This window comes from Besnoitia besnoiti, chromosome III (assembly GCF_002563875.1).
Source record: "Besnoitia besnoiti strain Bb-Ger1 chromosome III, whole genome shotgun sequence".
Lineage (NCBI taxonomy): Eukaryota > Apicomplexa > Conoidasida > Eucoccidiorida > Sarcocystidae > Besnoitia > Besnoitia besnoiti.
Genome location: NC_042358.1, coordinates 1,151,591 through 1,176,414, shown reverse-complemented (window position 1 = coordinate 1,176,414; position 24,824 = coordinate 1,151,591). Strand labels below are relative to the sequence as shown.

Genomic DNA, 24,824 nt, shown 5'->3' with positions numbered 1-24,824 from the left:
AGCCACAGACACATTCCTCCTTTGGCGTACACATGGTGTCCAGAGGTCTTTTCGCGACATCAATGCGTATTTTTTGAAGACGTGGCCCCCTTCCTAAGTGCGTGTGGGTTTGAAGGCCGTCAGTTGTCGTGTTTTTTACACGTGCAAGAGGCGTCTGTCACAGCCTGAGACAACCCGCGTAGCACAGAGGCTCTTTCTCGTTGTCATCATTCCGAGAGGCCGCTGTGGCTCCTCATTTGTCTGTGCTTTTGTTTGCGTCTCCCGTCTCCGCTTTTGGTTGAGGGATCGGACGCCGCCTGAGGGCGAAAAGACAGTGGATTCATTTGCTTGCCTCCCTTATCCGTCTTATACCTTTTCACCGTCCGTGGCTCCTGGCACAACCCGGTACGACAACGAAGAGAGTTCCCACGCAGAGCTGAAAGCCGCGCGCCGTATTTGATTCTGCCACAAACATCTGCCGTGTCTAAGAAAACTTCGTGCGTAGTGCATTTCTCTCTCACGTCCGTTATTGAATACAAAAACAACTCAACGTTCCTTTTCGCCGTTTTGAGCAAGCACTGGCACTGAGGGCTGTCCTACTCGCACCTTGTCGGTTGCGATACCGAAACCAAGGACACTGGAAAAGGGAAAGAAGACAGTGTCCGCATTTAGGGTTCTGTCGGAGTGTGGAAGAGTGTGGGGAGGCATGCAGTGAGCAGACGTGACCCAAGGCAGCGTCAGCTGCCGTGGAAAGACGCCTTGTATGTAGCTCGAGATGCTGGCGCAGATGAACTACCTAGCTCTGGGAGGTGGGTAGGCAACGCAGTTCTCAGAGTGACGCGAAAAAGAAGCACTTGCGTAGGGGGATCTCGCTTCGGTGAAAAAGTGCATGCATGAAGCGCCAGCTAATTCACAAAGACGTGCTGAGCTTCTGCGTCGAGCCAGACGAAGGCGAGCGCCTGAGGGCCTGCATACGCCACGCGTGCAAATATCCGCAGACCGCGAATCCAATCTGAATTTTTGGTTGAAATAAATGGTCTTTAAAGACGTGAAAACATACAAAGACGCAATCAAATCTTGGTGACAACTGAACGCTTCGATAGGACTTCGCACGTTCACGTCCCATGAGGCGACAACGAATTTTATAGGTCTACAGGCACGAAGGAAACTGAGGCACGCTACATCCTGTTAAGAGCCCTCTCAATCGGATGGCCCTGGAAGGCAGTACAGTTGCCTTTTCCATATTTGTTCAAATACGGCACAAACCCATGTATATCGGTATACTTATATACATACAGTCAAGATTCTTTCAAATAGACGCGTGCATTACCCCTTTGAAGCCGACCCGCAGACTGATGACGCATACAAGGTTTCAAAAGCTGCCTGCGGTTCAAAAGTTCTTCCCGTATACCCTCGAAAAAATCCAACAAACGGCAACAAGGAAGCACTCAAACAGTAACGAACCCGAGGGAATCCGAGTCGCGCGCTTCAGACCCGTCCTGTGCTGGGGCACGCGACACGGGTCGCCCTTCCACGTCGTTCAGGGTCCACGGAGAGGGAAGAAAGCGCGTGACTCATGCAGAGTCCTGACGCGCAGCAGCCCTGTTTGAAAAAATTAGACTTCCCTAGTCCTTGGCCGCTTGGCTTGGGACGAGGCTACTCATCACGCAGCGACAGAAGGAAACGCTTGTGCTGTCGTGCTAAAATCGAAAACAAAGCCCCGGAGAAACCCACAAAGATAGTGTGGAAAGCAAATTTTTCTCGCAAGATCCTCAGTACCCCCCGATCGCGCCGTTCTTTCATGAAGATTCACACAAACTCGAAACAGCGTCGATGGGATCCACCGTCGACTGGGTGTCGGTTCTTGAACGCCATCCCGTCCTAACTGATTTTGAACGGGGCCCTCACGCCTCGCGACCTGGCGCGAGGGGTGACACGGAAGAGGTGAAAGGGGGAAAGAGACCAGAAAACGCCTTGGCTTTCTCCTGCTCCAGCTCCTGAAGGCCTAGGGCCGAGGGCTCAGAGGCGAGGGACGGGCGCGGAGATAAAGCGCCGTCGCCGCCATCCAGGAAAGACGCAGACGCGCCGGGATGGGGGGCCTGCGTCGTCGACAAAAGTAGGGAAGTCGTCTCTTCGTCTGACTTCTGCGGGCCCTCCTCGTCCTCCAAGGCAGCGGCTGCGCCTCTGCTAGGCGCAGTGCCCTGCTTCCGCGCGGAGGCTTCCTCCGTCAAGTAGTTCAGCGAGAGAAGCTCCGGGACGGCTTTCACGTGGCTCACACCGAGCGCAGATGGGGGTAGTTGCCCACTTGCATTCTGCGCGAGCGAAGTCGCGTCGGGAGCAGCGAAGGAGTGCTCAACTCTCTCCGCCTCATCTGTGCGCGCCTGCGCCACATCTACTACAGCCGAATTTCCTCCCTCGGGGCTACACACGTTCGTCTTCTTACGAGCTTTCTCCTCCTGCATCTGGTGTCTCCTCTTCCGCTCCCGCGAGGCGTCCAACGCGCGGTCCTCTGAGAGAAGCAGCTGGAGATGCGCGCAGATGAATCGGTGAATGAGCTTCTTGTGGAGACTCAGAATCATTCCCGACACCGTGTGCAGGAGAGACTGAAGAGGAAGAATAAAAGCCAACATCGCCGGATACGAAAGGCTCAAGAGCCCAACGCTCGAGAGATCCCCCAGGTGCAGGCATCCGTTTCCGTCGCTGCCCCCCGAGCCAGCCACAGGCACGCCCGCGAGCGACGACGAGAAGGAGGCGATCGCCCGGCCCGCTGCCAGAAGCGAAGAGGAGGAAAACGACCTGCGCCCGGCGCTCTGCCCTTCGGCACGCAGTGCGGAGACCGGCGCCGAGGCTTCTCCGGCTGTCTCGCCGTCGGGCGAGCGCACCAGCAGCTGTCCGCGGCTCTCTTCGCAGGACTCTCCCGGCAAACTCATCGTGCCGAGGGTCTCGCCCGCCTTGGGTTCTTCGCGCCCCGTGTCCAACCTTAGCGCGACGTCCTTCTCGGCCGCCGCACTGTCGCCCTCCCACGCAGGGCAGACTCGCGAGGCTTGCTGGCGGGCGGGAATGGCGTAGAGCAAGTAGACCATGTCCGCGACCTGCTGGCGGTCGCAGGGGCAGGGCTTGTCTGCGCAGGAGCAAGACTGCGTCTCCTCGAAGGGCTCAAGCAGAAGGCGCTCCAAAGCTGCCTCGTCCTGAAGCACTCGAGACGCTCGCGGGGAGGTCCGGTGATCGACGCCCTGTGTCTGCGTCTCGCCCCGCGAAACGGCGCCGTCATCCTCTCTCGGCCTCTTCGCCTTGCACGTATCGCCGTCGCCGCAGCTGCTGGGCATTTCATCCACAGCCAAGCTGCCCTCAACGTCTTCCAGCTGCTGGTCGGCGCTCGTGGGCGGCGCCTCCCCCTCCTCGTCGCAGGTGTCTCGCGGCGATGCTAGCGGGGGCAAGGCACACGGAAGCAGCTGGGGCGCCGCGATATGGAGGATAAAACGCAGTTGCTGGGACACGGGCCCTCGGAGCTGTGAAATTGTCGACGCCAGGTGCTGGTGGGTTTCCAAGAGGCTGAGCGCTGTGGCGATTACGCTGGGCTTCTTTCGATCCCCTTCACCTTGGCGCTCTCTTGCCGCCTGCACCTGTGCGGATTCCGAGTCCCCTGACTTTGCGGCCTCAGACGAGGCGCTTTCTCTTGTCGGCGCCTCGTTGACATCCATGAGGCCTGGGTCTCGCGCACTGCTGCCGCGACTCGCTGCTTCGCTGTCCCCCATGTCATCCTCCTCTTTCGCATCAGATGAGGACGCAGCCAGCTCTTCTGATTCGAACGACGGAAGCCCCGACAGAGGCGGGCGCGTCTCGGGAGTGACAGTTAGATCTGCGGAAGCGACCTGTTCGCTCAGCGTTGGATATCGAGGCTTTTCGCGACCCTCAGAGTCCTCACTCCCGTCTGCCTTTGCCGTCTGCTCCAGCTGTTCGCCGCTGCGCTCAAGCAGAGACTGGTGAAGCTGCACCTGGTCGGTCGACTTCGTCAGCGAAGACTTGAGAGTGTGCATGAGAACGTACGTCGACGACGTGAGGTTTACGAGGGAGTGGGACAAAACGAGAAGCTCTGGCGAGCTCAGTCTCGGCTTGGTCTCGCCGGCGCACTCGAGGGCATCCGCTGGGAACAGATCGCGAGCGAGAGCAAACTGCGCCTCGTTAGCTACAAGCCCACTCCCTCCTGCAGGCAGACTGGCGCCGTCGCTCCCTGCCTCTCCTTTAGCGCACCCTTGGCTGTTCAGGCGAGGCGACGCCAGGCCAGTCGACCCTGACTGCGCCAGCTCCCCTGTTAAACGCAAGCTGACTGCGGTCGGTTTGTGAGGCGTTGCGTCGAATCCGTGCTCATCGAATTGCACGACCTTGTCCCTGGCGAATTCGCGTAGGAACTCTCCGAACAGGGTGATTGTGTCGAAGATCTGGTGGCTTACGGCTGTCGCCGCCACCGCGGTCGCCGCGACGCTTGTCGTCTTCCCTTCCACTTCATCGGCGAGAAGCGTGTCAGTTTTTTGTGGCGTGGCGGCCTCGTGGCGGAGGGAGCCACCAGGCGCGTGGAAAGAGACCGTTGGAAGAGGGTTGTCCTGTGCTGGGGAGCTCTCGCCGTTTGAGCTTTCGCAGAGTGGTGAACGACGCCGGGAGTGTTCGCCCTCGTCCTTAAATTCTGGCGTGAGACACCCATGGTGAGAAAGTAGCGGATCCGCATCGTCGTCTCCAGGCAAAGAGATACTCTCATTCTGACCACGGTGAGCGTTAGTTAACGGGAAGGGCGTCGACGGGCAAGCATCCTGAGAGAGAAGGGAAGGATCACTCGCAGATCCTTGGATACCATGTTGACTGGAATGCAATGGAAGCTCTGATGTCGATTCGTCGCTCGGCAGGGCGGCGCCTTCACTAGCGAGAGAGAGAGAGCCGCAAGCGGACGAGCCGGTGAAAGCAGAGGGCAAGCCCTGAGTGTCCACGTCTCCGGGGCGGGGGAGAGCGAGAGGGTCCAACGAGGCGGATCGAGACGAGGAAAGAGATTGAAAAGACGAAGGCGCAGTCACCCCCATGTCCTCTTGGCCTTCTCTCAAGCTTGATTCGGCTCCGGGCTTTCCTCTACTTAAGCGTCTCTCGGTTGCGCATCCGCTTCCTAGATCCCCCTTTCCTTCTACACTGTCGTCTTTCGCTTTCCGCATCTCCCCCTCTGATCCAGTGTCGGCGCGGCGCACCCTACAACCTGACAGGCCATTCTCACCTTGATCAGGAGCAGCGTCTTGAAGAGCCCAAATGGCGTCTCCCGAGCCCTCCGGCTCGCCACCTTCGTCAGCCGAGGGCGCAGACGGGCAGAGGATCTCATCCGAAGGGGATGGCGTCTTGCGAGCCCCTTGAAACCAAGAGGCCTCCGCTACGACTTCCTCTCCTTCCACCCTTTCGGGAGCCAACCCCGTGGCCTCGGCACTGGAGAGATCGGGGAGCGAGCTCAGGCACGCGGACGACGCGAGGCAGTGCTGCTCAACCGCGCCATGCTCTCCGCCTTCAGACGACTCGGGCCGGACGTCAAACGCATCGCAGACAGACGCGGAGCCCTCGACTCCTGAATCGCTCTCATTTTTGGCCGCCGCCGAAATCTGCACAGCCGCCGCGGCGGTCATCCCGGCAGATGCCTTCACGGCGCGCGAGAGAGGGACTGTCTGTCCCGACGCAGCTGCCGCGTTGGCCTGCGCCTGAAGCATCATGGCTGCCATCATCATGGAATCTGGTAGAGCCTCGTGCTTGTCGACGTAGTGGGCAAAATCTTCCGCCATATTGTGGGCGGTGTCGTAGCCGTAAAACTTGGCACTGTAAGTCCGCATCTTGCGCTTGCCGTTCATGTAGTACCGCACCCGCCACTCCTGCTTCGCCACGTGGTAGTGCGGCCGGTTTCCTCCCAAAGAAACCTCGGCTCTCAAAGGAACGGGAGGCGGTGCATTGGACCCGTGGGCTCCGCCCCGACGACTCTCCCGGGGCTTTGAAGGTGTGAAACTCGACGTGTGCGCACGCGGAGCCGGCAGAGCCCCCGCAACGACTGCATCCTCGTCCAACGCGGCCATGGACTCCGAGGCGAAGGACGACGCCGTCGCCGCCTTGGACGGGCCTAGCGCCGGGGTCCCGCTTTCGCGGCTCGAGTTGCTGCCGTCAGACAGCTGCAGCAGACTCTCTTGAGTAAGCCCCCGGGAAAGCGAGCTACTGCGCTGCGAGGCCTCGCCGACGACTGTCACCGTTTCATCAGACTGAACGGACATGTCCCGCTTGACTGCGCCGCTTATCAGAGAACCCAGACGCAGAAGATCGAGGGGATGCGATGACGAGGACAGCTCTCCCGCATGCGTCGAGGAAGCGGACGAAGAGACTACGCTGTCGGTAGACGTCTGATGCTGAGGCAAGCCAGCCCCCTGGGTGTTCCTACCTCGTCTCACGCGACCGCTGCCATTCTGCAACCCAGCGCCCTGCCGATTCACGCGGGTGCCTGTCTTGCGCGTCTGACCCAGATTCGCGCCTGAGTGAGAGGCAGAGGGAAGGCAACCCACGGCAGAGGGAGCAAGTGAGATGAGGTGCTCGCCGCAGTCGCTTCTTGGGAGAGACGTGGAAGCGGAGGACGCGTAGGATGAGGCGAGCAAAGTTTCCAGCAGAGCCTGATGAGGCGACGGAAGTCGCAGGGCGGACTGCAGAAAAGGGGCGCTCGGATGCTTGGCAGCTGCGCCACTGCCTCCATCCGATCTCAAGGGCTCAGCACCGACGGCCAAAAGAGACGAGGGCAATACAGAGGCCTCCGGCGACGAGAACGCCTGACGAAAGCCTCTGCCCTGCAACTGAGAAAGAAAATCGGTCCCTGCGAGTCCAGAGACTGCATTGTTTCTCTGGATGAAGGCAGCCAAAGTGCTAGCCGAAAGGCCTGCCGCCGCCTGGGCAGCTGTCGCCTCGGGGGCGGACTTCAAGACATCGGAGAACAAAGGATCAGCCTTCATCAATGAGCAGCTGGAAGACGGCGGAGAAGAAAGGCACTGGGAAGATGGAGACGATGTAGCGAACGCAGCTGGCGGCATGGAGCCCATCAGAGTAGAAGAGAGCAGCGGGTGCGACAAAGAGGGCGACTCGCGGTTGCGGGAAGACTGGGACGACTGAAGTGCAGCCAGAAGACCAAGGAGGCCAACGGAGTCCTGAATAAACGCACACCAAAGGAAACGCGTAGTATTCACCGCGCAGCGCAAGTGGCACCTCAGTCGCGCAGCCACATGTGTCCAAAATCTGCCCCAGCTTTGCTGCGATGTGCATCCACCGAAAACGGGTCTCGAGCTTACCATCGAGCTCTGCTCTTGACGCGTGCCAGAGCCAAGTTTCGCATGCAACTCTTCGTCTTTTCCAGCCGCGGTGGTGTCTCCAGCACTGCCGTGGTCAGTCATCGAAGAGGTGCTGGTGCCCTGCGTGCTGAGCCCGCGGTTGGCGTCCTCAGCAGACAGCCCCGTGGCGTCTGAGAAAAGACTAGAATTCCTCAGCACGTCTCTCCGGGGCGTCGAGGGCTGTGAGAAACCGCCGAAGGGGGCTCCCACGACAGAACTCTTGTCTGCCGCTGCCGCCTGCTGCAGCATCCGCTCCAGATGAGCTGCGCCCGCATTCCTCGAGACAGAGGCAGGAGCTGAAGCAGTGCACACAGATGACAGAGACGGCGCCGCAGATCCGACTGGAGCCGAAGACAGGAGGAGAGCTTGCAGGAAAGACTGGCGGCTCAATCCCTGGGGGGACGCGCCAGCAGCTGGCGCAGGGCTTTCCTCGGCTTGAGGAGATGCGGCCCTAAATCCTCCGCTCATGGCTCGGAGCGCTGTCTGGGCGAGAGCCAGGACTTCGGACGTGGAACAGAGGGAAGATGTCGAGGGGGGAGCGGATGATCCTGCAGGCAGGGTTGAACCCGCAGGCGCTTCTGCTGATTCTGCGGCCGCCCGGGCTGCCGCGCCCCACGGCGGAAGGAGAGGGGAACCCTCCAATGTCGTCCGCTGACTGGCAGACACAAAATGCTCTCGGTCTCCACCAGGAATCAAATCTCCCACGGTGGAGGGCTGGCCATACGCTGCCCCTTGCCCGGCGACACCCGGGACAGACGAAGACACAGGTGCGGTGGAGGACGAGAGAGCAGGAGTCGAAGCAGAGACGTTTGCACGCCAGTCTCCCGATGAATTCTGATGCAGTGACGGAAAAAGACTCCGCAGGACGGCGTTCGAAACTCCTCCGGCGTTCTGGGACTGGACGATTTTCAGCAGCGCCGCCGCAGAGAGGTCACCCCCCACAGCTCCAGAGCCAACGGACGCCAGCTCCTGCTGAATACACAGTTCACGAGAAAATGAAGCGAAGGATTCATGTTGGAAAACCTTTCCCGCGCCTTCCCCTCCTAAAAGAATGGGATGATCCTGAGGCAGAGGGACGCACCGCCGCTTGGCGGGTCTGGCCTCGGTGGTAGTTGGAGGAGTAGCCATTTTAGCCGCCCGGCGTACGAACACGCAGACGCCGGGTTTTTCTGTCTGTTGAGAAGAAAAACTACGTGTCGTAAGCGAGAAGACACGGGGTACAGACAGAAAAGTCACTCGTATTGCAGAGCCACGGGGTTGCTTGCGGAAGGAAAAGACATTGGTCTTGACAGGACACGACTAGCGCTTTGCGCAAGGACCCGCCCCGGTTGCTCGCGACACCGTGCTTTTCGCACCAGGCTGGAGCCGAAAGGCACGGCGAAAAAGGAAACAATTCTCCCTTCTACAGGCAAGATTGGGTCTATCAGAGAGAAAACAATAAAAAACGGGGTAAAGACGTGAGTGAAGAACTCCTCACACGGTTAAGAATCGCGTCGCCATTGCAGGGTAGACGCACTCCCCCCCCCCTCCAGCTCAATTGTAGTCGAGAGGCGGGATTTCGCAGGCGAAGACGCGTGCTGTGCCTGCATCGGCGGGTCTCTTGGATTTCTACGCGTATCCCAAAACTGTAGAAAGAAGGCACCTGGTTGAATTGAAAACAGACGTTTGAGTGACTTGCGGATGGCATCCAGGACGGTGTGGAGGGTGTTCGCTCAGCCGTCTTGCCTAGGCTGCGAACGGGAAACTTGCGCGCGCCTGGAAACTCTGCGACATTCCGAAGGAGGAACTGTCCTCGCGCGCTTCGCGACCGATAGACTGAGACGTGGGGGACCGAGAACAAAGGAAATCGGGTGTTTCCTCGGAGACGAAGAAATTTGGTTCTACACAGACAGCTGAAACGAAAAAAGGCGTCTAACACTGTCCAGCACCCAGAGCAGTAGAAGGCGCAAGAGTCAAGGACACCGGCTTGTTGCGTTGTTGCGCCGGATGACTCACGACAGATCAAAGGGGACCCGCGTGGCGTACGCTGGGTACCTCGTAGAGATTCGCTGTCTGTAGTCAGCGAGCTCCAATGAATCGTCCAGATAAACAGGAAACGTAAATCACGCTCTGTTGCGACTCAAGCTGAAAAAGGCTCCAGTTCGCGAGCGTGGAGGGCAGAAAAAAGAAATCTGTGTGTGACGGAGGACATACGGGGGCCGCCAGGTGCGTTGAAAAGACAGCGTTGAGGCGGTCAGCCGCCAAACCCGGAGCGACGCTAGCGCGACCGCCGCGGCAGCGCAGCAGGGGACACCCGTCCAGGGCGTCCCCTGCTGCGCTGGGGCGGTCTCGAGATGAGAGCGGCCGCCACAACGTTTGAGGAACGCTCTAGCCCTCCGCGAAAGCGCTCACGCACTTCCCTATGCATCTTCAACGACTGCGCTTCGACTGCGAAGTACGCCCTCACGAAAGCACTTTGACGTCGCCTGCTTCAGCAAAACTGGGGGACGGGTAACGGGGTCTGCCAATGTCTCGGGGAAAAGGCGCGCGGAAGGAGGAGTCAGGGGGGATTTCTATCTGCAGCTGCGTACAAATTTCGGTTCATGGCTGTGCTGGGCTGGACAGCAAAGGCAACTACCCAAGGGAGTCTGCGCCAATTCTGCGCATTGCCTTTACTGACGGGGTATCAAAGCGATTGAAGCCAGGCCGATTCGGGTCCGGTTTTCCAGGTGGAGTTCGCGAGGAACTTTCAGGGACCCCAGTACGACAGACAGGGAAGTGCTACCCTCTGAGCAGTTGTACCTGTCTTTGCGCACACAAAACACTGAAAAAGGCTAACATCTCTGAGCGATGAGAAAGGAGGCACTCATGCTGGTGACTCAGACCCGCCCTGTGATCTTTTTTTCCGAGCACGGATTCGGCGCGGAACCCTTCGGATCTCAACATCGAGAGCTTACGTGGTTTCGTGCCCCTTTCCGTATGAGTGACCGTGCTATTCTGTGCGCATAGAACGGTGCTTATCCGCACCACGAAACCTAGTTGGTAAAGCCTGAAAATCGGGGGCATGCAATTCTACAAGATGTGAAATCGTCAATGCTGAGACTCATCCTGAATGCGGCGCCAACGGAATGCGAATGCCAAAAGTTCGAAGAACACTTCTCCCCGAAGCAGATGCTGAGACCTGACGGTTAGCAACTTGCCCAGTGGGATGACCTTTTCAAGGCTATTAGGAATACATACCAGTTTGCCCAGGCCACGCACCCGGTTGAGGGACCGTGGTAGGCTTGCGTCCCAAACCCACCTTTCCACGAAGTTAGTAGAAGAGGGCGCGTACCGTTTGCACAAAGTCGTCGTCAAGCGGACAGCCGCGACGCCGGCGTGCATCTAGAGAATAGCGCTATAGCTTACTGGCGCGGAGAATGTGGAGGTGTGAAGAAATATGGGGATCATACAACACGGCTATCACGTAATCGTACGAATGAGGGAACGCCAAGGCGTTGTGTTTCGGGTACCGAAGGGAGAGAGCCAGAGCAGCACTCCTGGCACTACGCTTATGCCTAGTTCTGTAGTGTTCCCGTCGGGTAGCAGGAGGCCTGTATTGAGAAATCGGAGAGGCCAGAGAGGAGGACCCCGCGTTTGTTGCGGCGGTCGTGTAAACCCGTGCGTACCTCATCCTGAATTGAGGATGTGCCTGCTGTTGTCCTCCGGGTGCACCATTATCCGGCATGGGACTAAGCATCCAACAGTCGAAGTTTTCTCAAGCGGAGGAGCACCCGATGTCTACAGGGTCTATTCAAGCGAAAGAGAACATGCCGTGGGTGCATGTGAAGATGTTCTGCCGTGTCGTTGAAAGTACTACATTCGTGCATTACTGTGGGTGAGTGTAAGACAGTCGGTGCTCTAACCACTTAACGTAACACTATTACGCTGCAGGAACTATGACACAGGGCTGGCGAACGCGGGTCCCCATGCAGGGCCCAAGGAACGTGTTTTCTAAGCAGCATGTGCCTAACCTGATAGTACGTTGTGCGACTTACCAACTATATGCTGACGCGTTTCGCCCTGGAGGTAAACTGGCCTTGTGCTTGCTATTGCTACAGTAGCACAGTGTATGTGTGTGTGTCAATCGACCCCACTGGCAGTATAGGTGTCCACCGACATACCCCATTCTCGGAGCCCAGCGTTACGCTATCCGGTAGTTCCTGAATGCTCCGGTGTTCTCTGTGGAGTGGGTTAACTCCGGATTTCCATGGACTACTGTTTTTATCCCATGCCTGCAACTTAGCGTTCGATATACCGTGCACTGTTCCGCAAAGCTCCGGTCTCCTGTTGCGGAGGCTCGGGGCCTCCGCGTAGATTCACGGAAAGGGAAACAGGACGGCCTTTTTTTCGCGGCTCCCTTGTACTTTAGCTGGATATTATCCGACAGGAGACCGTCCACGGAAGTTGCCGCTCATTTCTTGTACGGCTGTGCCAAACTGGCGATGTGGATGTTATGTTCTGTGGGTTGTTCTAGGGCGGCTAGAGTAAAGTGTGAGCATGCACCAAACAATGGTGCATGTTTAGTAGTCGGCAGCACATCCCTCTTGGTAATCGGGAAACCGTGTTCAAGCAAAAAAAGGAGCGCTTAGAGCTACTTAGTCGTTTGGCGGATGAGCCTAGAGGCAGTTTTGCGGGTGATTTTGCGGAGCGGCAGCGGCTGGAGTTACCTCCTTTTTCTGGCTGACGGACACTAGGCTTCTGCACTCAAAGTATATGCACTATGTCCAGTAAACGGTTAGAGCTTACAGAAATGGTCCGAGAGGCCCTCCAATCCCGTGGGCTCCTGAGTATGCTTCGGTCTCGTCTCCGTGCGGAGATTTACCATTCGATGGAAGAACAGGTACATGGCAGCGACAGCAGCCTTTAGTCACAAGCATTACGGAAAGCAGTTGTCTCTTATTCTGCCTGGTTTGAAGCACATCTGTCCCTCCACTGAGTCCCAGGATGATAGTGCGCGGGCTGGCATGGCCTTCGTTATGCCACTCCGCCTTGTGATGTTGAAGTCCACCTAAGAAAGCTACACCGTATCGAAGTCAACACGTCTAAAACATATCTCCTTGAGGGCGAATACGGCTCTCCAGGCTGCGACACGCCTTATGACCCACCCCGTTACCGCAGCTTTGGGTGCGTTGACTTACTGTATTTGTTGCTTGCGATAGTGTGGCTCGCAACTGCCTGCAGAAGAATGCCCCTGAGCAGTTACCTCCAGTGAACATTGTAGTCAACGAGTTGATTCGCGAGTACCTTCTCTTCAATCGCTACCAAAATACCCTCTCAGTCTTTCTGAGCGAGACGGGCCTGGACAACGCGGAGCCCTTAGCAAGAGACATCCTTGCAGAGGCAACGAATCTAGTCGAGGAGCCTCACGACAGCTTGTAAGAGACCCCTACACTTTCGAGAAGGCACCCAGACTGGGACAACTGCAATTGAAACAGCAACAGTCTCACCTCCACCATGGAAATAAGCACTCGCCATTCTTGACTTCTTCGTATACTGTGAGAAACTTTCATGCGGGCATTCTATCAACGAAAATCCGTACCGCTATCCTTCTACAGATTGTGCAGCTGTTGCACACCATCTTTCCAACCAGCATCATTGCGGAGCTACGCCACTGCATCCCTTGTGGGTTTGATGATGCCTAGTCTTTAGATTGAATCCAGACCAGGAATCATACCGACGAGAACCGAGGCCTGCCGGTGATTTTCGCATCGCGCCCGAGACAGATCCCCAGGTTTACGCCGGCATGCCACTGGTCATTGATCAGTCCGTAGAGGAGAGACCAGTTACTTGACGTAAACACCTGTAGTGCTGTCGATGAAAAATATCTATCCGTTTCCGTAAACAGGCCTCTCGTATACCGCTTCGTCAGCTCAAACCACTGTGAGTTAAAGGAGACTCTAAAATCCCGCAGAAATCAAGCAAATGACCTGATGCAAACTGCTATCAACATCAGCTCGAACGCAAACTGAAACAAAGAAGTACAAGAACCAGAAGCGGTTTCAGGTGCCTAGTTTGTATCGAGGAAAGAACAACCTGGACGCATCTCCAAAAGACAAGTGACAAGAAATCCTTTCACCAAGTTGAAGCAGCACCGGCATCGAGCAAGCACTAGAATGCGTTCAACAACATGGAGGCAAACCAACTGATTCGGACAAGAGAGTGCCCCCGCCGATTATCCTCCTTTTCTGGGCAACGGCGGCTTCGTACCCATCCCACTTTGCAGGAACCTGACGCCTCAGAACCACGCTCTTTGAAACCCAACAACTCCACACATGCAAAAAAGACTTCCTCTCGCCCACTGCGTCTTCACCAAGGGCCCCTTACCTACATCTTTCTAACCTCCCTCCCCCCCACAAGCGGCTTCACTCTCTCCTTTGAGAGCGTCCCGAACCAAAGGAAACAGCAGACACGTTACTCCCACCCGTGCGTTGTCGCTGCCTCTATCGCAGTGCATCCGCTGTTTTCCACAAGTGCTTCGTTAACGATGACTTCTTTCGCTTGACAGGAAAAGCTTGCACGCGGTGTACTCTCGGCGTCCGCCAGGGTGAGCCGGGTCATTTCCAGCCCCCGCGAGTCCAAAATTGACTCTACACTGAATTATGTTCAGTTTTACGATTTCGTTGCGCATGCCGCCTGCACATCGTGGTGTCCGTGCGCCCGCCCTAAACAGCTTCATGGCTTCGTGGAGAAAGCCTCTGACATCGCCCCTCTCTCAGGTTTTCATGCTCTCCCTCATCTTGCGCGCACGTCTGGTGCAGCGGACGCTTGGCAGACGCTGTTTGCCATGTAACTTCGATCGTTACTTCTATTTGGTGTCGCTAGAAACTGCGACGGACTCTGCACTATCTGCCCCTGACAGGAGTGTCTCGGCTGCCACAGAGCCCTTCAAGCCAGCCTGCGGGTCCCCGAAGCCGCCAGCGCTTTCCACATGCGTGGTATGAGGCGCCTGGGGTCGTTTCAGCGGCGTCGTTGTGGAGGCCGAGCCTCGCGTCGCTACCGCATCGCTTTCACCGTTGTCTTCCGCCGTGCCCAGGCCCTGCTGGAGCGCAGGTCCTGGATACCTCCTGTTGTCGTGCGTTTCTGTGCCCGTAACCTCTTCCGTTTCGAAGCCTCTGAAGAGCCGCTTCAACTCTTCAATCGAAAGTCGCCCCCTCCGTTTGTCTTCATCGAACGACTCAGGGCGGCCGGCGGACCGGACTCCCTGCTCGTCCACCTCGTCGACGCCCAATCCAGTCTCGCAGACGCCGCGCGCCATCCAGCCTTTGAACTCCTTGATTTCTTCCAGACGCTCTTCCACCGTTCTCACGCACACAAAGCGAATTACTTTCACCGGTTTTTCCTGCAGAAACACGCAATGCCAATCACCGCTTACACAGGCTACCATCAAAATGCGAATGCGTAGAAGAACCTGCGCGAACCGCGAGCCGACATGCTAAATCCCAGCTCCCGCCGGATACGCCGAAGCTCTGCACAAATCGCCACTAAAATCCCACAGCTTCGCATTTAGAAACGGCAATCTGAAGCAGAAGAGTCCGCGCGGCGCCGCCCTGGCCGCCTGCAGTCATTATACGTGGTCATGGTGCTGACTCTCGGCCTGAAGGTGTGGAGACTCAGCCCACGTGGACTCCGCGAACACCTCCCAGCTGCGTTCTCACCTGGCCAAATCGCCATATTCGCTTCATCGCTTGGTTCTCCACTTGGGGGTTCCACCATCCATCCATGAGGTAGCACCGGGAGGCGCGCGTCAGGTTCAGCCCGACGTTTCCGGCTTTCAGAGAGCAAAGCAGAATCCGTCCGTTTTCGGCGTCGGTGTCGCTGTCCATAGGGCTGTCTCCCACGTCTGCTTCCTGCCAGCGGTCTGCTGGTGCCTCGCCCGCGCCTTTGCCCTGCTCTCGAAGATCTCGAAAGACTCCCGCGAACGGCCCTTCGCTGTCGCACGCGTCGCCCTGGGGGGTGTGGTCCTCTCCTTGGTCCGTCCGCCGCCAGGCCGCGGGGTCGTGCGGGCCCCGCTTACTGTGAGCAAACCAAGCGAGCACGGCCTGTCTCTGTGCGCTGGTCATGCTTCCATCGAGCCTTTTATACGGCAGCAGCGGCCTTCCTGCCTGGGCTCCCGCGTGGGGTCTCCGCTGCTTCTCGTACTCCGCGAATCCTCGCTCGATGGTGTCAAGCATGGAGGTCCACTGCGAGAAAACGACGGCGCTGCGGCCGCGGCGCACGTCCTCCGCCACGAGGGCTACAGCCACTTTGAGCTTCGTGCTGAAGAAGAACTCCTCGCACTTCTCGCTGGCGCCTGCGTCGCCCAGCCCCTCGCCTGGGGGGCTCGCGCCCGGCCCCGTCGCCGCCCCGTTTGCGACGCCGAGACGCGCGGGTGCAGGCAGGAGCTTGACGTGGCTGCGCTCGAATCTGCGCCGACACACTGGGCACTCGTTCTGCTTCCGCCGCAACATGTTCAGCGCGCAGGCGTGGCACAGTGTGTGGCAGCACGACGCCAGGAGCACCGGCTCCGCCGGAAAATCTAAGCAGACGGGGCAGTCTTCTACGCGGCCTTCGCGCACGTCCTGGACAACACTGCTCATGAACGACGAGGGCGCCTGCGGGCATCCAAACAGAAGCGTGACCCAGCTGCAGTCGTGAGTCGGCTGAACCAAGGCGCTTTCTTGCGCAAGCATCGGAGACGAGGCGCGAACCCCCGAGCGGCACCCTCAAAAACTCGGACACAGACACAGTGTGCATGGGACGGGTGGGGGGGGGGCAGGCAAACGAGACGACCTGCGCAGTTTTTCGCGGATTCGGAGGCGTCACTCGCGGGTTCAGAGGCAGCCAACGCGATCCACGGCGCTTCAGGAGGAAACGCAGCTGAACCTCGCAAACGTGGGGCTCCGGCCTGAGTCGGCCATCCCATGCCAGCCGACAGTGGAGACGCGATCTTCGTAGATAGCAGGTCGCGAAGATAAAGCAGCAGACACATAGACCCGGAGACGGTTTTTGTTGCTGGGTCGGAGTCAAGGCCCAGGCGAGAAGTTTGTCACGAGCCGTGCGCAGCGCCGCGGCACAGGAGTCAGCCGGCTGGTCCGGTTACCGCGCCGCGCTCCCGTTGTCGCGCTTCTGCAACACGCGGACCCGTCTGCGGCCTCGCGCGTGTCAGCACCTACCCCTTCGCATTTTCTTTGTGTCCACGTGCGCAACTACACATCTATAAGTATATGCGCGCACACGCGTGGTTCCTCGCAAACGAGGCGCAACACCGCACAGCCCTATTCATACCCGTACCCCCCCTCCCCCCGAAACACGCGGATTCTTCACCCAGTACCCCTGTCTCGATGTGCGTGCCTCTTTTCGCGCGATATGGCCTCACCATTCCGTCCGCGTCGCCGTCTTTCCGTCGAAAGAGAGCTCCGAGGAGGCGGTCGACGTCCTCCGGGGTCCCCGAGAGAATTCGCTCCTGCAGATCACGGCTGCGGGCCGTCACGAGCGAGGGGTGGCAACAGAGCTGCCGCAGCCGCAAGAGAAGGAGCAGCACGTGCGAGTAGTTGGTCATAACCACGCCGGCCTTCAGCAGCCTCTCGAACTCTTCTCGACTGCGCGTGAAAAATGCCTGCGGAAACCGACACGCCCACGCCGCACAGATCAACCACAACCAAAGTCGGGAAGGGACGAAAACGCGCCACGCGCTCGCCGCGCCACACCTCGTATGTTTGCATGAGGCCTCGCACGCCAGCACATGCATGCGCCTGTAGGAATCCGTGTTTCGAACCAGATTCCCGCTCCGCAGACCTTTTCTGTCCCCCATGCTCCAATGCACAGATTCACGCAGCGTCGAACCTATCCGTCCACACTCCTCTCTTTGATGCAGGCACATGCAGCAAACGAAAGTCTGCCGCCTCATTGCACGACTTAGGGGCAGCGTCGCGCTATCCGCGTGGAGGGCGCGCCTCCCTGCACATCGCAGAGCCTCACCATGTAGAGTTCGCGCTCAAAGGGCGTGAGGCAGACGTTGAAGCAGTGGAAGGAGATCGGAGGGAGTGGCAGAATCGGCTTCCCGTCTTCGCCCTTCGAATTCGCGTGCCGTCTCAGCATCAGCGGAAACAAAATGCTGCGCACTGTGCTGATCGCCGCTGACGTCTGACCTGAGAAGCACACAGATGCGCAAACACGAACGAACCCTAAACTCTAAATCCCAGGCCACGCACCTCCGAACGCAACGCAGCAAGTAGAACTGCCAAGGTCGTTCCACATGCGCATCGGGAGGCGCACGCGTCGTTTGCCAGTGTGTGCGTAAGGAGGAAAACATACCCATACAAGACTGCATTTGGTCTGCCGTCGTTCGAATGCGAGCCTAGCCCCGCCTCCCACAAACCCAGAAGCTGCTCTTCTGTTGCCTTGAGAGCACTTCAGCACACCACCTGAACCGGGCGAGGATGTGCCCGAGATTCAGCTTGCGCACTGCTACCCTACGCAGACGTGGACCCTCGAGACCGCGCAGGGCGCCTCACTCCCCCTTTGACGCAGGCGCCCCATCGCTTGCTCACCGCGCTCCATCGGATGGGCGACATGGGCGTTCCACCAAGCCGCGGTGCCCATCGGGAGGATTTTGAGGAACTTGACGAGTGCGAAGGCGTCGCTCACGTCGTTCTGCAGCGGCGTGCCAGTCAGCATCCACCTGAAGAACGCACACAAACCAAAATGCCAGATGAGACATGTGCCTCGTGCCTTGTTTGTAGGAGCAAAACCGAGGCCACCACAAAATGCAGAACAAAGAGTTTGAGTGAGGAATAAAGAACCTGACGGGACTCGAAAAGAAATGTGGGGACTAGGCGCCTCGCGTCTCTCGTGTGGCTTCGATGCAGGCACACCGCGTCACAGGGAAGGGAGAGGGGCGGGAGGCAACGGGCTGCCGCAGGTCTGTGTGCGGCATGCCGGTCTCCCGAAGTACAGTTCCGCGACGTGAAGCTCTCCACTGTGTGGTAAGGCTGAGACGCGTGTGCAGGCGCAGTTTCGCGCACGCTGGAGATCGGCTTGCCTTCGTTCTGCGTGCAGCGCGCAGCAGGCCTGACTCTGGCTGGACGGCGCACTTTTGATCAGGTGCCCCTCGTCGAGGACGACGCGGTAGAAGAAGACGGCGTGCAGCGGCGAGGCCGCGCCGAGGCCGGTCGCCTTGAGCGCGGCGGCGCCGCCCTGCGCGGCCTGCCGGAAGTCCGTGGCGAGAGTCTGGTAGGTGGTGATGACCAGCGTGTGGGAGGCGAGGAAAGCGGGACTCTTGTTCCGCCCCGCCCCGTAGTACTCGTAGAACGAGCACACGCCGGGCTGCATGTGCGCAAGGATCTCTTCCCGCCACTGCGACAGCAGCGAGAGAGGCACCACCACGAGCGTGCCGCCCGGGTAGAAACCCTCCTGGTCCGGCTTCAGGTGCTGCGCGATCGCTTCGGGGCGCGGCGGACGCGGCGCAGGAGGAGCGCGCACGACGCCTCCGGCACTGCGGTCCCTTTCGGGGCTGAGCCCGCGCGAAACATCTCTCTCCGGACCCTCGCGCGTCGCCGTCTGCCCGCCCTTCCCTGCATCCAGCGAGGCCCGCGCGCCGCGGCGGCCTTCGTCCTTCCCTCCGCTGTCGCCGCGCACCCCCTCGGTTCCACCGCCTCCTGCGCCGCCGGCCGCTGCCGGCGCCCGCGAGCCAGCTGCGTCGTCTCCGGCGTCGCTGCCTGCGCCGTCTGAGGCCAGCGGGAGCTGCGGGTCGTAGGGCGCCAGCAGGTCGGTGGAGACGAGCGCGAGGAGTTGAATGGTCTTGCCCAGGCCCATGGCGTCGCCTAGAATGCCGCCTTTGACGGACATGGAGGACGTCGGGCAGGTGAGCGAGAAGGCGCAGACGTCGAAATTGCAAAACAGGTACTTGAGCGTGTTCGCGCATCCTTTCCAGCCAGCCGCCGAGCTGTCTGCGTCTCTCCCGTCTCCGCGCACCCAGGACCACCCGGCGTCTTCTTCACTCGCCCGCGACGGACACGGGGAAGAAGCACGGAGAGAGGCGGGCACCGCCGCAGGGAGTTCGAGGCGAAACCAGGAAGGCGGAAGGAACGTGAGCTGGTCAGCGTCGGCCCCGCCTTTGGCGTTCTCGGCGCGCTTCTTCGTCAGCAGCTCAAAGTCATCCGCCTCGCGAGCGACCAGCCACTGCAGCCCTTCCTCTTGGTATCGCCGCAGCGTCGTGCGAAACACGCGCGGAGACGGGCAGAGACGCCCGCGCGGGCCGCGCCCACCGCTGCGCAGCGCCGACGCCTGCGCCAGCGAAGAAGGCCACGCGCAGAGAGCCGAAGGCCGCGCGGCAGCCGGCGGCGGGAGGGGAGCGGCCGGCGGCACGGCGTCGGTGCCGAAGACGAAATCCGAGAGCCGGTTTCCCGCGTCGAGCGCTCCTTCGTCCTCCGACTCACTCAGCCTCTCGTCCTCGTCGTCGTCGCCCTCCTGCGGCTCGCGGCCCTCTCTTCTCTCGCCGTCTTCTTCTCTGTTTCTCGCTCGCTCGCCCTCCGAGTTCCCCACGCCGCCGGCTCCCTCCTGCACGCGGTGCGCCGTCAGGCGGCCTCGCACCCCAGAAAAGGAAGCGAGCGACGGAAGGGACGCAGGAGACGGCATGGGGACAAGGCCAAGGCCCCACCCGCCATCGCCGGCGACACCCGCAGGGAGCAGATCGGCCTGATTCTTCATCGGGGCGCCAACGGCGCGGAAGAGCCGCGCAAGGGCGTGGCTGGACTGCCCTCCCAGGTCTAGGTCGACACTGCGCGAAGACGAAACACACAAACACATCATACAGCAAGGTGCAGAGGAGACAGTGGAAACCAGCGACGCCTACTTGCGTGCAGGGAAGAAGCCGGAGGAGACACGCGGCGCGCCACACGCCCGAAGCAACATGCAGTTCCATCATCTGCACCTGCCTCTGTCGCTTTGACGTCGCACGGAAGAGTACACAGTGAAGAGAAAAGGTACGCAACGTAACCAGCACTCTCAGACGATACTCGCGTCGTGTCGCAGACGTCGGGTTCACTGCGGCATCGTCGTTCTCGCCTCTTCGTCACGCACTCCTAACGGAGCGGAAGAGACTGGGGCATCAGTAGAGCATGAAAGAAAACGGGCGCCATCAAACCTTCCCTCTTTCGTCTCCATTCCAGCTTTCCTGGCTTCTCTTCTGACCAGTTCTTCGCCTTCTCCAGGCGGAAGAGGTTGGAGGTGAGACACACGTGGACCGCGACGCTCACAGTCACCCCGACCCGCAGCGGAAACACCGGCGGCGCGCTGGGAAGCCACGTGAGATGAACCTGCGAAAAAAACGGGCGCACAGAAAGCGCGACAGACAGAAACGCAGGTGGGTTCCGTGAAACTCGGAAGTCTGCGGCACCGAAGACAAGCCCCATCCAGCACGCAGGAAAGAAGCCGTGAGACACCTTTGAGTGATTTCAGAGACAGAAAACGGCAGGAACAAAACGAAACCCAGGCCTCGGCGACCTCACTCGAAGGCGCGGTGCTGCGTCCCCCTCGGATGAGTGGCCCGAGGCAGAAACAGCAGAAAATCGAACCAAGCGTGAAGGCGCGGAGACCCTCCAGACGACAGCCACAACACGGCAACACAGAGACCTGGGCAGAAAGCCGACACAGAGACGAGGGGCGCGAGAGCCCCGACGCCAACCGCAAGGAAGGGTCCAAAGCAAAACAGACACGGTGCAGAGGCGCAAGGGCGCCAGCAGCAGCTAGACGCCTCAAACGAGGCAGAAGAGACCCAGAAACCAAAACTACAGAATCTCGCCAGCAACAACGGCCCCCCCCCACCCCCCAGACGAAGGCAAGGCCAGGACCCTCGGAAGGCCGTTTTGTCCGGTCTGCCGCGAGGCCCTCGCGCGTGCGAGACGACACGAACGCTTGACCAACAACTCATCGCCAAAACAGTCCTCTCTCTCTTCCGCTTGGCATCATGGACTGCGTCCCCCGCTGGACAGAGAAGTGGAGTTTGGCGGGGCGGGGCGCAGTTGAAGCAGACGCTGTGCGATCGGGGCGGCCCCGCTGCGTCTCTCGGCACTCGATCGCCCACCTTTATGACATCGAGAAGAAGGAGAAGGAGAATCTCCTTGGTGAGGTCTTTTTGCATTCTGCCGGCCTCGCGGTCGCCGAGGAGGAGGCGCAGCGTGCAGGACGCGTCTGTCAGGTTGCTGAGCAGCGTCGCGAGCGGAGGCAGCGGCCGTTTCTTCTCCGCAGGCGCGCGAGAGAGGACCTTCCCGCCCTTCTGAGAGGAGGCGCCCTCGAGCAGCGCCCGCGCCTCCTCGCGGAGCTCCCGGTCCTGCGGGTCGACACGGTAGAGCGTAGGCGGCGCGCGGCGCTGCGCAAAGAAAGTCCCTCCCGAGCTCGGCAGCTGCACGCGCATGTCCGCCACCAGATGCATCTGCGGCTGAGCAGACAAGCAAGCGAACAAACCCCGCAGGAGTAGCTGAAGTGTGTGCGCATGGAAAGCAAGGTTGCAGCAATCCTACCTCCTGCGAGGCAGACACGCACCTCGCGAGAGAAAGGACGCACACGGCCGCTGTTCCTACAGACGCTGCTTACTGCATCTCGCTGCGCTGTCAGTGCGGCAACCAGGAACCAACGACCGTGAATCATCTAGCATGCAGACGAGTCAGACAGACTCTGAGGGCTAAATATGAACAGAGAACCCAAATAGGAAGGCGACAGTCGCTTGGGCCGGTAACGAACCCCACCAAAGGAATAGGAAAGAGGGCTTGTGACTTTAGCCGTCGTCGGTCATGAGAAGGACGCCGACCTTATATAGATGCTTATAGGCATAGGTACAGAGACATAGATAGACATAGAAATATAGAGACACAGAAATACAGATACAGGTAGATATATGCAGATATCCATATATAGCTCGCACACTACCTGCAGCAAGCGCTATCGATTCTACGGCTCTGCGGACACAAACAGATATATAGAGGAGTGCCGGTGTATGCGTGTAATCGTGAGGATCGCGTCGCACACATTTGCGTTGCGTCGAGGACATACAGTCGCCGGCGGGCGCGTGAAGGCAGCTGTCATGACGGTCGAGTCGAGGGTGAGGCAGCCGAGGTACGCAGTCCAACTGCCTTTGACTCCGGAGGTGCTGAGCGGGTTTTTGTGCCGCTCGATTTCGCGGTGTCTCCAAGCGTATTTTTGCTGAAGGATCTTGAAGACTTGCTCAGCCTCTGTGGCGCGTTCTTCGCGTTTTCGGCTCTGGGCCCGCTGCAGCGGATCGACTAGAAGAAGCGCCCTCTTCTCTGCCGCCGCAGGGCTTGAGTCGGCCTGCAGCGGTGAGACCGATGACTCGGCGGAAGCCGCAGGCGTCGACGACGAAGCAGGTGCCGGCTGGCGGACGCCTCGCGCGTTGGGGGGACTCTCTGTCCTCCGGATTTTCAAGGCGCCATCGTAGTCCTCAACTCCGTCGGCTGGCCTCCCCTTCGTCTCGGTCAACACCCGCTTTCTTCCCTGCGCCTGCGCGTCGTGTTCACTCCGCCTGCTGCACGCGCCTGGCGCCGCCTGTGGCTGACTCTCGCAGTCGCGCGGTCTCTGGCGATCTCGCGGTCGCGCGTTTTCGCCAGCCGCGAGCGGAGACTCGGCGCCCGCCGCAGCGGCCCGCTCCTGCGTCTGCTGCGCGCCAGCCTCTTCGCCCTCACTGGAGTCGTCAAGAAGAATTGGCGACGCGGGGCTCGCCGCCGGAAAGGCGCCAAACGAAGTGGCGGACGGCGGAGCGGCGGCGGAGGGGCCCGCGGAAGAGGCGCTTCGACGCGTCTTGACGCGGGCGCCGGGAGTCGCCGCGGAAGCCGAGCGGGGGGCCGTCGCGCTGGAGGGGCGCGGCGGCGGCCTTCGAGACGACGCGAGAGAAGACGCGGCGGACGACGAGGCCGCGGTGCGCGGAGGCTGGGGCGCGGAAAAGAAGAGATCGACCGCCGCGTTCGCGTCCCAGCGCGCCCTCTGCAGAAGCGCGAGGGCCCGCCTCTCCGCGCAGCCTGTGAGGCTGGTCACTAGGCCGAGCGCGACGCGCTGCGGATGCGTCAGCTGACCAGCGAGCTCCGCGGAGCCGCGCCCTCGCGTCGCCATTCTGCGGGCGGCGCGAGGAGACTGGAGGCTTGCAGCGGAAGGAGTCGAGACAGACACCGCACCAGCCGGGACGGGAAAAGAAGGAGATGCAGAAAAGACCCGAGGGCGTGCGAGAGAAGAGACAGAGCAGTAGACCGAAGGCGCACTCGGGAGAACGAAAGAACTGGCGAGAGGAAACCGAGGCAGCAGAGAAGGCCCTGGGTGCAGAACGAGAGCCGAAAGAGCAGAGGAAGGGCCTTATATACGGCGCTCTGGGGACGGGGACGAAGACGTAAAGTCCACGAAGAACAGCCAAGTCGCAGCGAAGGGTCCGCTGCTGGAGAGGAAGTTCAACGAAACAGGAAAGTGCCTGCGCTGGAAACGCGAGGAAAAGAACTTGACAAAATGGAAGGGCCGCAAAGAACACCTGAGACTAGGCGGACGAATCGTAGGAGCTTCGAAGCCGGCACCGGAGGTCAGTCTTTACTTTTTTCGTCTGGAAATCACTACCTGAAAATGAAAGGAAACCCAGGAGAGCCAGAGGCAGAAGGGGGCACGCAAGGGAAGCGAGGGGATGACGCCGGAGGGCAGGGCCTGAGCGATCGAGAAATAAAGCCAGACTGAGCAGAGGCAAACAGCGCCGACACCGGCAGCAGGTTCGCAGGCCGCTCATCTCCTCAGAAGAAGGAAGAGTGGAAAACAAATTGACAGGCGGAAAGTGGAAGCGATAAAGGAGGGAACCACAAAGTGAATGCAGACGTCCCGGCAATTCTGTGTGGCTTTTACGGGCGGAGTGACGGCTGCTGTGATGTCTAGGGTCAGGGTATCCTACCGCACATGCATCAGGAAACAACAGGCAGGGTTCATGGTTAACGAGGTTGTCTCGAAATCATCAGGATGATGTCAAGATGCAAAGACGAACTAGGGCGACGTGCACACCGGGGGGCCATAACGCGCAGATGCTTTTCGCAAACGCCCAGGCCTCCAAGACGGCACCTCTCTGTTTGGCGCCTCCTCTTGAGATTCTGGATGCTAATAAGCACAAGAAGAGCCTCAATTCACCGGTTCACCGGAAGCGGGAGAGCGGAGCTCGCCCCTGGCAGAGAAGAAAAACACAGGCGGACGGCGAACAAGACATGCGCCAAGCGGCACTGAAGGAGGGACCTGCGGAAGCAACGAACTCCTTCCCGCCATATTTGGGCCTCGTACACAAACGCAGCAAGCCTTCTTTTGTCTGGTCCTCTTTTAGAACCTGCAGACAATGATTCTGAGCGATGCCGGTAGGTGAGGAACCGGCGATTTCTTCGAATGTGGACTCAGTCCAGTGAGACTTTCGCTCGCGCTTCTGCATGCGAAAAGCGGGCGAAAACA

The 24,824-nt window shown here is 59.6% G+C and overlaps 3 protein-coding genes across 3 annotated transcripts; 1 reads left to right on the top strand and 2 right to left on the bottom strand.

Annotated features, from left to right (window-relative positions):
* Positions 1 to 1,883: 1,883 nt before the first annotated feature.
* BESB_044840 (AP2 domain transcription factor AP2IV-4) lies at positions 1,884 to 8,483 on the bottom strand (the record flags this gene model as incomplete). The annotated part of the gene is made up of 2 exons (XM_029362935.1): positions 1,884 to 7,175; positions 7,317 to 8,483. 2 exons carry the CDS (start codon positions 8,481 to 8,483, stop codon positions 1,884 to 1,886), a joined length of 6,459 nt encoding a protein of 2,152 aa, XP_029220301.1.
* A 3,643-nt stretch (positions 8,484 to 12,126) lies between these two features.
* BESB_044830 (uncharacterized protein) lies at positions 12,127 to 13,167 on the top strand (the record flags this gene model as incomplete). Its single annotated transcript, XM_029362934.1, has 3 exons — positions 12,127 to 12,216; positions 12,558 to 12,751; positions 13,026 to 13,167. The coding sequence occupies 3 exons, from the start codon at positions 12,127 to 12,129 to the stop codon at positions 13,165 to 13,167; spliced, it is 426 nt and encodes a 141-aa protein (XP_029220300.1).
* A 1,014-nt stretch (positions 13,168 to 14,181) lies between these two features.
* BESB_044820 (uncharacterized protein) lies at positions 14,182 to 23,474 on the bottom strand (the record flags this gene model as incomplete). The annotated part of the gene is made up of 9 exons (XM_029362933.1): positions 14,182 to 14,715; positions 15,032 to 15,967; positions 16,732 to 16,971; positions 17,334 to 17,503; positions 17,906 to 18,036; positions 18,310 to 20,133; positions 20,547 to 20,671; positions 21,439 to 21,792; positions 22,404 to 23,474. 9 exons carry the CDS (start codon positions 23,472 to 23,474, stop codon positions 14,182 to 14,184), a joined length of 5,385 nt encoding a protein of 1,794 aa, XP_029220299.1.
* Between the last annotated feature and the right edge of the window lie 1,350 nt (positions 23,475 to 24,824).